Consider the following 14,982-nt stretch of genomic DNA (forward strand, 5'->3'; position numbering starts at 1 on the left):
GTATATAACATGCTACCTCCACCAAAATAGAGTGCAGTGGGGACATGTAATATCAAGTTCTGGAGTTTGGTTTCTATTAGTTGGTTTTTTTTTTCTAAAATGGGTGTGGAAATGAATTCTTAGCTTGTTTTGATATAAAAATATCGTCGTAACAACCCCTAATGGTGAATACAAAGAACAAACAGCACAGGAACAGGCCCTTCGGCCCTCCAGGCCTGTGCTGACATGTTTTGCCCTTCCATACTAGAAACTGTCTTCACTTACAAGGTCTGTATCTCTCTACTCCCTTCCTATTCATGTATTTATCTGGGTGCTTTTTGAATGCTGCTGTTGTGTCTGCGTTCCAGGCACTCATTACCCTTTTGTGTGGAAAAACTTGCCTAGCACACCCCTTTTAAACTCTCTTTCCCCTGTTTTCCTTCAAATTGTTTATGTAGATCATGAACAGCAGAGATCCCAGCACTGATCCCTGTGGAACACTACTAGTCACAACCCTCCATTCCAAAAAGCATCCTCGCATGGTAACCCTCTGTGTCCGATGACTAAGCCAGTTCTGTGTCCATCTTGCCAGCTCACCCCGATACCATGTGACTTCACCTTTTTGTACCAGTCTGTCATGAGGGACCTTGTCAAAGGTTTTACTGAAGTCTATGTAGACATCAATCCCTCATCAATCATCAATCATCCTCATCACATCCTCAAAAAACTCAATCAAATTAGTGAGGCATGATGTCCCCTGCACAAAACCGTGCTGTCTATTGCTAATAAGTCTATTTGCTTCTAAATGCGTATGGATTTTGTCCCTGAGAATCTTTTACAATAATTTCCCTACCACTGACGAGAGACTCGCAGGCCTGTAATTTCCAGGATTATCCCTGTTACCCCTTATTTAACAATGGAACAACACTGGTTATTCTCCAGTCCTCTGCGACCTCACCTATGGCCAAAGAGGAGAAATAGATGTCTGTCAATGCTCCAGCAATTTGTTCTGTTGGCTCCCTCAATATTCTGGGATAGATCCCATCAGGACCTGGGGAGTTATCTACATTAGTACATTGTTCTTCAGGGAAAGGATGTCTTTACACTGTATAATGTTATGAATGACCTTGTCATTTAGCTAAAAGAAACAGAATCTAAAACCTCCTCTTTCACTGATGTGCAAAACATAAACATTGACTTTTCTCTCATTTCCAAAACTTCAATCAAACAGATAAGCTATGCCCTGGCTTTCAAAACTAAGATACTTGCACAACTTAGACACACTGAAATGAAAGAGTGCCTGTAAATGTAGCCAAATTGTCTGTAAACTTTCATTGAATATTGTTTAAAATATTCAAATTCACATTTGTGAGGTGAGAAAAGGTTTGTGAGGCTGTAGAATGGGTAAGACTTTTTTCTGTACTTAGATTTTAAAGTCATGCTGGTGACAGTTATAGTCAGACTTATAAAACAGTGAAATATCTTAATTGGATTGGTAATCTCGTTGAATTTTAATTTTCAATACAAAAATTCTTCTATATTTAATGTTTTTGTTTTAGAAAGGAGGTAACTTGCCAGAAGTTCAGAAATGGATTTTTTTTTTCAAAAGAGCTGTATGCCACAAATGCAACCTAATTAAAACCTTTGTAATTAAAATAAACACTGGAGTATTCTTTTCCTCTCAGCAAGATCATTTTGATTATTCACGAGTTTTAAAAATTAAGTTATCCAGTCTCCTGTGGCCTTGCACATAGCTATTGAGGTGATATTGCAGTACAGGGTTAAGAATTTGTATAACTTTGTGTGATGTTTGTTGTTCTCTAACTGATGTGTGTAACTGGCTTAATGTGTTGATTTAGAATATTTTCTATTGCTTGGGAAGGTTCTATGAAATCACCAGCTTTCTTTTAAAGTGCAACTTGGATTTCTGAAAATGTAACAGGATGAGACACATTAAATGTATGATTGAATGCAGCATCTATAATTGTTAATTTTTTTAAAAATACATTTTGTGTAGCCTGAGACATGGACTGGAAAAAGGGAACATCAATAGGAGCAGGAATAGACCATGTGCTGCTCCCTCCCTCGAGCCTGGTGTGTCATTCAATACAATCATGGCTGATTTTCTACCTCACTTTAACTTTCTCAAACATTCCTCTTATCCTTTTAATTTTAAAAGATTCCTTTTAAAATCTGCCTATTATAAGTTATCAAATGTATTCAACAATAGAGTATCCACAAACCCAGGAGACAATTCCAAAGGTTTACAACATTCAAGTGAAGATGTTTCTCCTTGACTTGACTCTTAAATGTTGACCTACTACTATGAAACTGTACTCCTGTGTTCTAGATTTCTCATCCCCAAGGGAAACAACCTCTGATTCCAGCCTGCCAAGCTCATTCAAAATCCTTATGTATGTTTCAAGATACAGGAATGCAAATCTGTGAGCAGGTAGTGCAGCAGGTGGGCAAAGTGAGGGGTGGGATGGTTGAAGCAGAAAGTAAAAACAGAACCAGATTCCTAATTGCTGGCAATTGAAAGCAGCACATTCTTGGATGGGGAGTGTTATTCCTGGGGCTGAGGTTTGTGAGCAGTCAGATTTCCTACTACCTAATGTAGCAATCTGCACCATTTGCGTCAATTATTTATTACCCATCCCATATCTGAAGATGCTTAAAAAGATACATGGGAGATTTGCCAACATCTTTTTAAAGGCATAGGTTATTCAACCCCAAGGGCCTGTTCCACTGTTCACATACCTCCTAGCAACCAATGTAGAATGGGTATTGGGAAGAGGTCCAGGAATAATTCAGTTGCCAACACGCTCAGCTGGAGAGTGCGTAGTAGAAACAAAAGAGGGAGAAAAGTATAAAAATATATCTGGAACTGTGATAATAAAAGCAAATTGTTTCCTGAAATTACACAGTAAAAGGTAACCGATCAGTCCACTCTAAATCACTGTAAAAATTGAACTTGAAGTGAAATGCTGGTTCTCAAATTGAGACAAAATCAGATAAATCTACTCCATCTTGTTCCTTAATTCTTGTTGATGTAAGCACTAGTATGATATAGAAAACTCTTTCCTTTTAAGCTAATCAAAACATCCTGAGTTTGTCGACGACAGGATCACTCTACCTTCAGTTAACAATTGGAAGCCTTGAGGCATGTGTACTGTTGTGAGAAGGCATGCCAGTAATTAGAGTGTGGTCGATGGTCCAGTGAACGAATCTGGGCTTTTAATTTTAAATAAAACACCACCATCAAATCAGAATCTGGCTTGCTTGAGGATATTGTCTAATCAGCCTATTCGGAGATACCTGGAGCAGGTAAGATAGGAACCTGGACCTTCTGGATTGGAGGTAGGGACATTACCACTATTGCAAGAGACCTGTGCGAATAAAAAATCTGGATTTGTTTTCTTAGATATGTAAAAGTGTTCTTACACAAAACTGAAGATTTTTTTTTTATCTCCTCCCTCTTTCTTCCACCAATCACTGACTTTTTGTTTTTAAACTACTAACTGCCTCCAGTAAATCACCATGTATATGCACAGGCTGTTAAGGGGAATGCAAACCACAAACGTGACAGAGAATGGGAAGGGCCTATGTAAATGGAAAATCTGGGCTTGTTTACACATTCAAACCTTGCACCTATCAAAGCCATTTGTTCTAATTTCTAATGTGAAGGTATTTTCTGATCATTACACACCCCCGGCAGAGGTGAGACTTGAATCTGGGTCTCCTGGCACATAAGAAAGGACGCTACCACTGTACACAAGTGCCTTTAATTTCCAGTTTGGACAATCCCAGAAAGCTGGGATTATTGCCCATTTAGCACATCCAATTGTCTGCAGAGTTGTGTTGAAATTCTGGAGATGGACAGCTCCTTGTTTCCTTTGTTTTATTTTAAGTTCGAACAACAAGCTGATCACCAACCTCTTGCCGTACACAGGCATTTCTGTTTTGTCGTGGAACCAGTATTGACAAACGGTCAAGTTGCTTGTATGAACACACAAAAATCTTTCGAACACTATAACAATTTCATCCTAGTGAACTACTATTCCAATGCCAAACACAGCTTCTCCACTGAACTCCTTTCTGTGATTGGTGGGTCAGCCCAAACAAAAGTAATTTATGTTGAGCTTCCAGCTCAAATGAAGGATTGCTGCCTGCTGAACTACAAGATCCTAATGACAGCTGCTGACATGGTCAAAATGTCAAACCTATTGCCCCCTTTTTTTTAAATGCAGATAATCAGCACAGCACATGCTATTTTTAAGAAATCACCTTTTCCAAAGCTCTTCTGGGGAAAAGTGTTGAAATTGAGAAAGGTGACAACAGCACAGGATAAGAACCCAAAAATTTATTGCCAATTGTTTTGCATAGCTGGATAATACAGAAAAGAATACTGACTGCTTAAGACAAGTACATGTTTCATTACAGGGAAAAGGGTAATTATATACTGTGCTCACTTACAAATGTACAATGTTAAAGTAATACTGTGAAACCTGTAATGGTTATGCAAATCACATTGTGTAGGTAACATTCGTACAATGATTGTCATGTCAGATTTTTCTCATGTTGGAATTGATTTTAATCAAACACTTTGGGAGGCGTAAGAGTACCAACAGCAAGATGGATTACAGTGCTGGAGACTTGGTACAATAACAAGCATTCACCATTTTAAGTTCCCCTTGCAACCTATATTGCTCCCAACAGTCATACTATACTAAAAGGTTATGGGGCCAAATTTGAAAGTCACAGCAATTGCTCAATTCTGGTTATTGTCAGTTTAATCCACAGTGCGATAACTGTTATGCCATAATGGTAAAACAAACTAAAAATGAAAAGTTGATTGTCTGCATGTTAAGCAATCTTGTCAGCAAAGTAAGTTTTACGTGCTGCCTACTCAGCAAAACATTTCGGTGATTATGGTTTCTGAAGTAATATTGCTATTTGCAAATTCATTTTCTTTCCCACAAAGATTATTAAAGCAAAGAGCATGGAAAGGAACTTTGTAAAATAGACTGAACATTTTATAGCCACAGTAATGGAAATTTCTGTGTGTTTTCTAAGCCAGGACTGAGCACTATGCAAGTCACACCATCACTGGAAAGCAGAATTACCCTTAACCTACAGAACCTGTAAAGAGAAAAGCTTTATTTCACCACAGCTGACAGGCATAGAACTTATTGGGTGAATTTCTGTACGTTTGGTGGGTTTCATTTCAAGTTGCAGTGGGATGCGCAAGGTGAAACAAGCAGACCTTACAAAGGAAAGACCAGTAAAACTTGAGAATGGTGTAAACTAGTCCAACTTGTCTTGTATACCTCAAAATTGAGGTCCAGATATCTATTTCCATGAACTATAGTTTTTTTTATACTGGTTTTTCCACGTGGCTCAGATCTCAGTCTTGCACCACTCAGCTTTTGAGTCTGATGGTAACAGTAAAGCGCTATCCACTCAACAAAGCAAACTATGAAAACTGAACGAGGAACATACAAGGGAGGAGAAACTGAATGTTTGTCTTTGTGAAATCAAACTAGAAATTGTGAGAAACAGGTGAAGCCAGATAAACGAGGCACTACTGCTTAAGCATATAATTCCACTGTTTGTTTGCTTTAGATTGCCCTCCTGGGCAGCTGATCTGAAAAGTGGCTGGGTTCATATGTAGAGTGCCTGGGATGCTGAACTGGTTTCAGCCCATCTTTGAGCATATATCTAGCAGCACGTTGTCAGCCCATATCCGAACTGGCACCAATTCTGGATCTGGTTTATCAGACATTTTGGCAGAGTAAGACATTGATCCATAAAATTGACAATTTCTAGGTGCATTATATCCACACAAACAGGCAAAATAAGTTCCAATTTCCTCCTCCTGTGTGCAAGCTCAAAGGTAAAGATTCCTACTGGTCTTCAACAGATAAATATTCCTTTCATGTCCATTACTACTGGGTCATAATACAAAACTGGGGATAGCAAACAGACCAAGTGTCTTCCATCACATCCCACTTATTAAAAGTGAATCAGGGCGTTTAGCTCAATCAGCTGTTTTACTAGCTCCTGTTTCTTTGTCTCCCTCATTTCTACAGAATTTATTGGTAATTTTATAACATCTTTTGTCAATTGGAAAATATAGCCACAAAAAACACCAAGTCTTTGGCTAGCAGGGCTTATTTTTTGGAGTCTAAAATCACAATCAAATTAACCTCCAAACTGCACACATGAAACAGCCACACAGATTATTGTTTTGTTTTGGCCACAGTCAACATTAAGAAGGTGATGTGTCTCCATTGGAGACTTCAGGCAAGATATTTTCAAGAACAGCATTTTTTGATCCACTCAATCAAGTTGCCAATTCTCTTGAAAACTGGATTTGAATGAACAACCACTAATGCCAATTTCAGTCCCACACAGATCAATTCAGAGAAATAACTACATTTCTCACAATTAAAATACATCTGTATTCATTGAGAGGAAATGACAATTCACTGACATTTTTAATCTAGTTAAAATATACCAGTTTGATTTCAAACTTACCTAAAAGAGTTCATAAAACCATTTTAATTTTAAGCTACATGGGACCATAACATCTTTAGCAACAGTTAAACATGACAATATATATTATCATACACTTTGATTATCAATAATAACTAAAATATCCAAGAATTGCATTTGCAACACAGGTTGGTACATTCAAAGACATTAAAGCTCAACTTCTGAGATCAAGCAGAATTTCTGCAGCTTTCAAAGTGCACACCCTTTCTTTCTGCAACTATCTGCAGAAGGGGATTATTGAAGCAGTATCAGATCCCATGATTGCTCTGTTAGTGCATAGATAGTGTGGAGCTGACTCCGGCAGAAGAGGGATGTCCCTAATTTGATCCTTGCTTCTGTGGGGATCTCAGCCAAAGTTGGCTGTGAGACATATTACATTTGGTTTTGGGAGATTCCAGGACTAGTTCAAGGGTCAAAATTAAAGCAAATCCAATCTGATCTTGCTCCTGATCACAATCCTGTGATTCCTGCTAGAAAGTGTACACATCAGCTGAGGTACATGCTGAGATCAATGGCTGGGATATTTGGACTAAGCAGGGGTTCTGCTGTCGGAGACAGAACAGGGGCCCGGTGGGTTGTGGTGGCAGGTTTGGGGTAGGGGTGTGCAATTTACTTCTCTGCTGTTCTATAAAAGGTGGTGCATTTGATAGAGCTGCACCACACACTCTTGATCGTTGACCGGTGATGTGGGAGCAGATTGCCAAGAGGGGAGGGGTAGGCAGATCAGAGGAGCTCAACAGAACTCTGCAGGTGGGTCTGGCCAAGCCACAGTGGAGATCATTAGGGATGACTACCTGCCTCTCCATGTCCAGATATCCATGAGAAAGAAGTGTGCAGTATCCACTCATACGCTTCAAGCTTTCTGTGCACACTGAGCATCACAGGGGCTGGAGTGTATTATCGCCCCCTGGACTGAGAGAGGTTTCCAATCCCAGGAGGACAGCACTTTTTACTTAGCTGTCAACCTGTTCACAGAGGTGGCTTCTGCTGCACCGGTAAAATGCAAACAGAGGCAGCTCCAGGCTGTTAATTCAACTACTTAAGTGGTTCACTGCATTCTGTGCAAGTGAGCTCTCTTTCCCATGGCTGGCAAAGTGGCAATAGAGCAAGAAGTCAGGGGGCACACCGCTAAATGGCCTCTTTTTGCCAGCAATCCTGCCGCTGGATCTGTCCTCAAAGGCTCCGTAAAACTTTGCTCTACTGCAAACTTTGCCCCCTGTGGTTGAAAGAAATTTATAAAATCATGGTCTTTTCCCCAGGGTAGGGGAGTCCAAAACTAGAGGGCATAGGTTTAAGATGAGAGGGGAAAGATAAATAAGTGACCGAAGGGGCAACTTTTTCACGCAGAGGGTGGTGCATGTATGGAATGAACTGCCAGAGGAAGTGGTGGATGCTGATACGATTATAACATTTAAGAGGCATCCGGATGGGGATATAAATAGGAAGATTTAGAGGATATGGGACAAATGCTAGCAAATGGGACTGAATTTATTTAGGATATCTGGTTGGTATGGACGATTTGGACTGAAGGGTCTGTTTCCATGCTGTACATCTCTATGACTCTAACAAACTGCTAAAACTCACCTGGATAAAAGGAAGATCACTGACAGTCCTGTCAGTTCCCCAAACAATGGATTTGTTAAAATGATTCCCCACTCTACCCCAGATTTTTGTTTTAGTCAGAATTACTGTTTTTTAAGCTGAAGTATTCGAAGTACTGTGTCACGACTTCACTTTCTTTTCAGCGTATCAAATGGTGGTGTACAGGACACTTGGTAAAGATGGGAGAATTGGACTTGGCCCCTCAAAGTCTGTCAAAACCCAACACAAAAGTTAAAGTGCCCACCAACATAACCTTTGAAGGAATAAAAGTGAAGTGACAAAATAAATTTCCAACCAAAGCAGGGCAACACAAGAAATAATCTAACACAGTGTGACCTGCACACAGTGTCACAGTCAGCAATTTGGAAGTAAAAAGAAAAAGGTTTGTTTCCTTTTACAATTCCGCTGTTGGCAGAGGATTGTCAAGCCTTTTCTTCAAAAGGGTAAAAACTGCAAGGCATGTGATTTCTACACAAATAAGACAGACCCACAGAGCAAGAGCAGCAGCTTAAATATCTGTCCGTTCACATTCTCTCAAGCATAATTCTATGTATTCTCATTTGAAATTCCAGTCCCAACAGGGAACATATTGGTACCCTGGCATAGGGTACTCTAGAGCAGCAAAACTCAACTAAATATTACATCATCCGCTGAAGCAAGATATTTCAATCTAATAAACAAAGTTTTCTTTTTGCCAAAAATAAAACTTTTAGCAAAGCTGGCTAATAGGAAGATTTAAGCAGTAGAGGCCTGTGAAAAATACAAAAGTCTTTCAAAAGCTACTTGTAGTTTGATCAGTTACATAGCAACTGGCTACATAATGAGCTAGAATAGTTGTAAAGCAGAGCTGTGCACGGAAATCTATTATTAAAAAGGAGTTAAGAGTGCAGTAGGTACAGTGGAGCCTACGTAAAATCAACTTTACGAAGGCTTAATCCCACTTTTCGCAACATTCTCAGTATACAATACAAATTTCCACTCACTGCAACATCAAACGTTGCAGTTTAAGTCTGTAGAATCGAAACATTCACATCTCAACCTGACACTTCAGTCACTTGCAACTGAATTGCCTAATGTCCACTCCAATGCATAAAACCTCCTTTATTTCACAATTTTAAGACTCTGAGGACTGCAAACCAACCCATTAGCCACTGAAATCAACATTAGCAAAACAATCCAAATTGAATATTGGAAGTTAAGAAACGGGAGCAGCAGTAAAATAAACAACTGTCGAGCCTGTTTCGCTGTTTACATCGATCATGACTGAATTTCTATATCGACTCCACTTTCTTGATGTAACAAAGCAGACGGTTTCATTGCTGTTGATTTGAGAGATAGCAAATTATATGCACAGCTCGATAACACTCGTGCATCACTCATTCTTTGCCACTGGATAGCTAGAATGGTCTGGAAATGTTCTTCAACCAGATATTTCCTACATAAAATTTAACTACCAACAGCAGCAGAAAGCCTCATCTGTACCATTCTTAAAAACAATATATTAGTACAGCAGGCACCTAATAAGATCTCAAATCTTCCACTGAATGTTTGTTTCTGGAAACTAAGGTAGCTCTGCTGTAGTTGATTGTAATTTTTTAAAAAAAAAACTTCAGGAGACAGTTTATAGAGGCTTGCTCAGCTCTGGTCTGCTGGTTGCTAAGCAGACTAAATGGAGTTCCCAATGTGATTCAATTCAATAGGGGGTGGCACCTTCCCATTCCAACAGGTACTGCACTTTTCCGTCCAAAGTCACTCTCCGAGCAAGCACCTGGAACTTTTCACCACAAGCCAGCCTTCCTGCAGCACCAAAGTAATTAGTAATCGAGGATTTAAGATGCGAAAGGGAGGTTTCATCATCACTCATACTATCAAAGGTGTGGCCATTAATGTAATTATTATCCATGGGTTGTTCTGTCTGATCCACTCCATTCTCTGGATGGCTGTAGATGCCTTTCTTCTGTTTGTTTCTGTTGGTCAGTGAATACTCTAATGGTGCTTTCCTTTTACGACTCCCCATTGTCTTTCTAAGAGCAAGAAAATAAAATAGAACAAGGAAAGTCACGATAATAAATAACAAAAAGATCACAGATCTGAAACATTACTTCTGTTTTCTCTCCACAGATGCTGCCTAAACTGCTGAGCAGCAACTTTTATTTTTGTTTCAGATTTCTAGCATTTGCGGCTTTTTTGCTTTTACTGCAAGCAGGTTAAGGTACAGTTGTGTAGCTCTTTAGGAATTCTCTCTTCAAACCCAATTGTAGCCGAGCTCTAATGCAATATGCCATTTTTGATTAAAATTATTCTTACTGCCTGTTTTCTATGGGTCAGAACTGTTCTTTTTGTAAGAAGGCACAAAAACAAAGACTCAGTGGCAGACTCATGCACAAGTAAACGATTGTAAAACACAACATTGAACTTACGGAGAGTCACAGGATAAGCTTGTTGAGGCTGAGCCAGATGTACTTGCAGCATCTGTTGAGTCTAGGTCAGAGTAAAAGGTTCCCTCAGAGCGATCACTGAAAGCAAGTAAACAAATGACAGAAGTAAAATCTTGAGAGGGAAGAAACAAACACAATGACAGGGGGTTTTATAATGTCAGGAGATGGTGATGCATCTCAGAGACTAGCCCTAATAGAACTTATACGGATGTTACTGGGAGGTGCTGATCAGAATCTTTCCCAGGACAGGAGAATATCTGAATAGCTGTAATACAATTCAGTACAACACAGGAGCAGGCCTTTTGGCCCACCAAGACTGTACCAATTCCAATCCTTATTTAGACCCGCTACTTCTTGCCCATGAGCTGTTTCTATCTCTCTGTTTGCTTCCCATTCATGGGTCTATCAAGATATGCTTTGGATGTTGCTAATGTGCCTTCTTCCACTACCTCCACTGGCAGTGTGTTCCAGGCACCGACCACGCTGTGTGAAAAATTTTCCACTCGTTTTTCCCCTAAACAATCCCCCTCTCACCCTGAACCTGTGCCTTCTAGTAGTCGACTTTTCCACCCTGGGAAAGAGCTTCTGACTATCCACCCAGTCAATGCTTCTCATAATTTTGGAGACTGCATCAGGTTACCCCTCGGCCCCTGTCTTTCCAGTGAAGACAATCCGAGTTTATCCAACCTCTCGTCATAACTAAAACCTTCCAGACAAGGCAACATCCTGGTAAACCTCCTCTGCACTCTCTCCAAAGCATCCATGTTCTTCTAGTAGTGTGATGACCAGAACTGCACAAATGTGGCCTAACTAAAGTTTTGTACATATCTTGCCAACTTTTATATTCAATGCCCTGGGTGATGAAGGCAAGCCTGCTGTATCCCATTTTGACCACCTTATCCACCTGTTATGGCCAGCTTCTCCTACCTATCAGTTGACTTCAGGGAAACAAGACTGCATGACCAGAAGCATCTTTGGAGCCTGCCCTCAGAAGTTTCATCCTGTTCTGTCACACCATGCGCATGTCTAAAACCTTTTCCAACATACAAGCTGTTAAGTTGGGAACTCACTCACCTTTTCAAACTCTGAATGTCATCTACAGTAAAGTCAAAAATGTTCGCCAAATGGTAGCTGGCACTTTCAGCAGTTGAGAAGTCATTCTACAAATGGAGAAAAGTCAAATTATGAACAACAATTGGAATATTATTTGCAAATTACTACAATTATTACTTATTAAAAGCCTCATTACTTGGAAATGTTTAAATATTTCACGCAATGCATTTCTTTATTGGCAAAATGACGAACACACGCATGTGAAGTCCTACAATTAGCAATGAAAGGAAGAGCCAATTTCTGGTACAATGAGTGAGGGAAGAAATTTAGTTAAGTCAATGGAAGTTCTTTGCAATCTTCTTCAAGTAGTGCTTTGGAATCTTTAAAGTCCACTTCACCTAATAGACAGGGACTCAGTTTAGCATCTCAACCAAAGGATGTAATCTTTCAAATAGATTTCATTGAAATTAAATCGGGGAGAAGGTCATTTGGCGCAAATGGGTAATGTTGGTCTGTAAGCTCCTTCTGACCCATGATTCTCTAACCACCTCTCTACATTGCACTCTCTCAATATATTTTTCTGGTCTTTTCTCCTCATTATGGGGTCAAATCTGGCAATATGAAGTCAGAGGCAGAGGCAACCACCCTATCACCAAGCTAAGCTTAAGTAGGAAAATCCATCAACGCATTCCCTAAAACGAAGGCAGGATACTAAAGAAACAGCAGAGTTTCAGACACTTATGTCTGATCATCAACATCTACTGCTTCCATCATTTAATCATGAGGAGAATATAGGTTGCCCACTATTCACCTTCCCACTCTTGATTTTTGCAAAGGCTAAATTCAAACTATGAAACTAGTTCCAGAAGAACTCCCATTTACTTCTAGAATAAAATCAGTTGTTGCTGCCATCACTGTCATTCCAAAAATAATGTAGTTAACTCTCATAAAAGGGCTTTAATCAATGACACAGATTTTGTTCCCTCCTGAAATTGTTTGAAAATCTTAGGAGGTCTGGCAGCAACTGTGGTGAGAAAGCACAGTCAATGTTTTGGGTCCAGTGACCCTTCTTCAGAGAGTTGTGAAGGAGGAACGCTGGAACCGAAACCTTAATACTGCTTTCTCTCCAAAAATGCTGCCAGATCTGAGTTTTTCCAGCAATTTCTGATTTTGTTTCTGATTTACAGAATCCATAGTTCTTTGGTTTCTCAGTTACTTTCAGTGCTATATTGGAAATGGGCTCCCATGGCTTCTGGAACTAGTTTACTGTGTATCCTCAATACAAGCCCCGGTAACAGACAGGAAAAGGATTGGTCAAAATTTGAAAACCAAGTTGCACGATGCCAACACACAGCCAATTCTTTGGGGGTGAATATTGGGTATCAAACTATCCCACCATGGAAAGGCAACAGATTCATTAATATTTTTAAATTCGGTTGTACTTTGCAATTAGAAGCAAATGTGAAATTGACACATGCTGTTCGGGTTTTCTGGGAGTCAGGAAATTTGGCAGTGAAACAAAGCAGGGACCTACCATCTTCCCAAGGTAAAAGGGGCTTTTTTAACACTCGGTTAAGGACAGGAGAAGCAGGAGTGTCCCCACTCAGGTACTCGGTCTTCCCCAGTCTGGATTTCCAGCCTCACGCTCCCTTCCTCCTGATCACTGGCTGCATCCCATCTCCAGGATGCCCATCGAGCTGGAAACTGAGTGGAAGAAGGACTGACCGGATGCAAGTGGGGGACTTTGAGCCCCCGGTTTTTGTCAAAGTTCTTTTGGCCTTGCTGACTCCCTTTCTGTAAATACTGAGGCCACTGTGTTCTCTCCTTTAAGTTTCTCAACAGGGCGCTTAAGTCTGGAAGGAGCCGAGGGTTAACTCAGGCTACAGCACAGAGAAGTGAAATTAACCATCAGCTGATTGCAGATCACAGACTAATTTATGGCAGCCACTCTTTTGCACTAAAGCCCAGGGTGATTTGTGGTGTCTGCATGCCAGCAATGTACAACAATATCCTTTTGCAAATAAATTTAGGGAAGTCACTTTCTGCAGGAGCACAGGCAATAAGATTTGTCAAAATGCTGAAAGAATTAAAACCACACAGTCCAGTACAAAGGATGACCCATCTGGCCCTTTGAGTCTGTGTTTGCTTTACTTGTTCAGGTGATCTGAGCATCACTGTCAAGGACAATATTTATTGTTCACCCCAATTGCCCTTGACAAGATGGTGGCAAGCTACTTGAAATGCTACAGGCCATACAGTGTAGGTATGCTCAGAGTACCATTGGGGACAGAGTTCCAGAATTTTGACCCTCTGACAGTGCAGATATATTTCCAAGTCAGAACAGCACGTGGCTTGGATGGGAACTTGGAGATGGTGGTGTCCCCATGCAGCTGCCACTCTCGTTTTTCTAGATGATAACAATCACAGGTCACCCAGAGAATGGTGAACCTGTGGAATTTGCTACCACAGAGACCAGTTAAGGCCAAAACACTATATGATTTCAAGAAGGACTTAGATATAGCACTTGGGGTTAAAGGGATCAAAAGACATGGGGGAAAGCAGGAAGAGGCTATTGAGTTGAATGATCAGCCATGATCATAATGAATGGTGGAGCAGGCTCATAGGGCTGAATGGCCTACTCCTGCTCCTATTTTCAATGTTTGGAAGGTGTTGTCAAAGGGGCGTTGGTGAGTCTTTTTTTGCAAAGAACAAAGAACAAAGAAAATTACAGCACAGGAACAGGCCCTTTGGCCCTCCAAGCCTGCGCCAATCCAAATCCTCTATCTAAACCTGTCGCCTATTTTCCAAGGATCGGTATCCCTCTACTCCCTGCCCATTCATGTATCTGTCTAGATACATCTTAAATTACGCTATCGTGCCCCCCTCTACCACCTCCACTGGCAACCCGTTCCAGGCACCCACCACCCTCTGCGTAAAGAACTTTCCGCGCATATCTCCCTTAAACTTTTCCCCTCTCACCTTGAAATCGTGACCTCTAGTAATTGAGTCCCCCAGTCGGGGAAAAAGCTTCTTGCTATCCACCCTGTCTATACCTCTCATGATTTTGTAGACCTCAATCAGGTCCCCCCTCAACCTCCGTCTTTCTAATGTAAATAATCCTAATCTACTCAACCTCTCTTCATAGCTAGCGCCCTCCATACCAGGCAACATCCTGGTGAACCTCCTCTGCACCCTCTCCAAAGCATCCACATCCTTTTGGTAATGTGGCGACCAGAACTGTACGCAGTATTCCAAATGTGGTCGAACCAAAGTCCTATACAACTGTAACACGGCCTGCCAACTCTTGTACTCAATACCCCATGCGAAGAATGAAAGCATGCCATATGCCTTC

General features: G+C 40.6%; 1 protein-coding gene across 1 annotated transcript in view; it reads right to left on the bottom strand.

Annotated features, from left to right (window-relative positions):
• Positions 1-4,327: 4,327 nt before the first annotated feature.
• The window catches only part of phf19 (PHD finger protein 19), a 45,267-nt gene continuing 34,612 nt past the window's right edge, over positions 4,328-14,982 (bottom strand). The window contains exons 13-15 of the mRNA XM_048613732.1: positions 11,652-11,737; positions 10,560-10,655; positions 4,328-10,163 (exon numbers count right to left, since the gene is read on the bottom strand). Coding sequence (XP_048469689.1) covers positions 9,833-10,163; positions 10,560-10,655; positions 11,652-11,737 — 513 coding nt within the window. The 3' untranslated portion in view covers positions 4,328-9,832. The remainder of the gene's footprint in view (positions 10,164-10,559; positions 10,656-11,651; positions 11,738-14,982) is intronic.

Source organism: Rhincodon typus, chromosome 28 (assembly GCF_021869965.1).
Source record: "Rhincodon typus isolate 14 chromosome 28, sRhiTyp1.1, whole genome shotgun sequence".
Classification (NCBI taxonomy): domain Eukaryota; kingdom Metazoa; phylum Chordata; class Chondrichthyes; order Orectolobiformes; family Rhincodontidae; genus Rhincodon; species Rhincodon typus.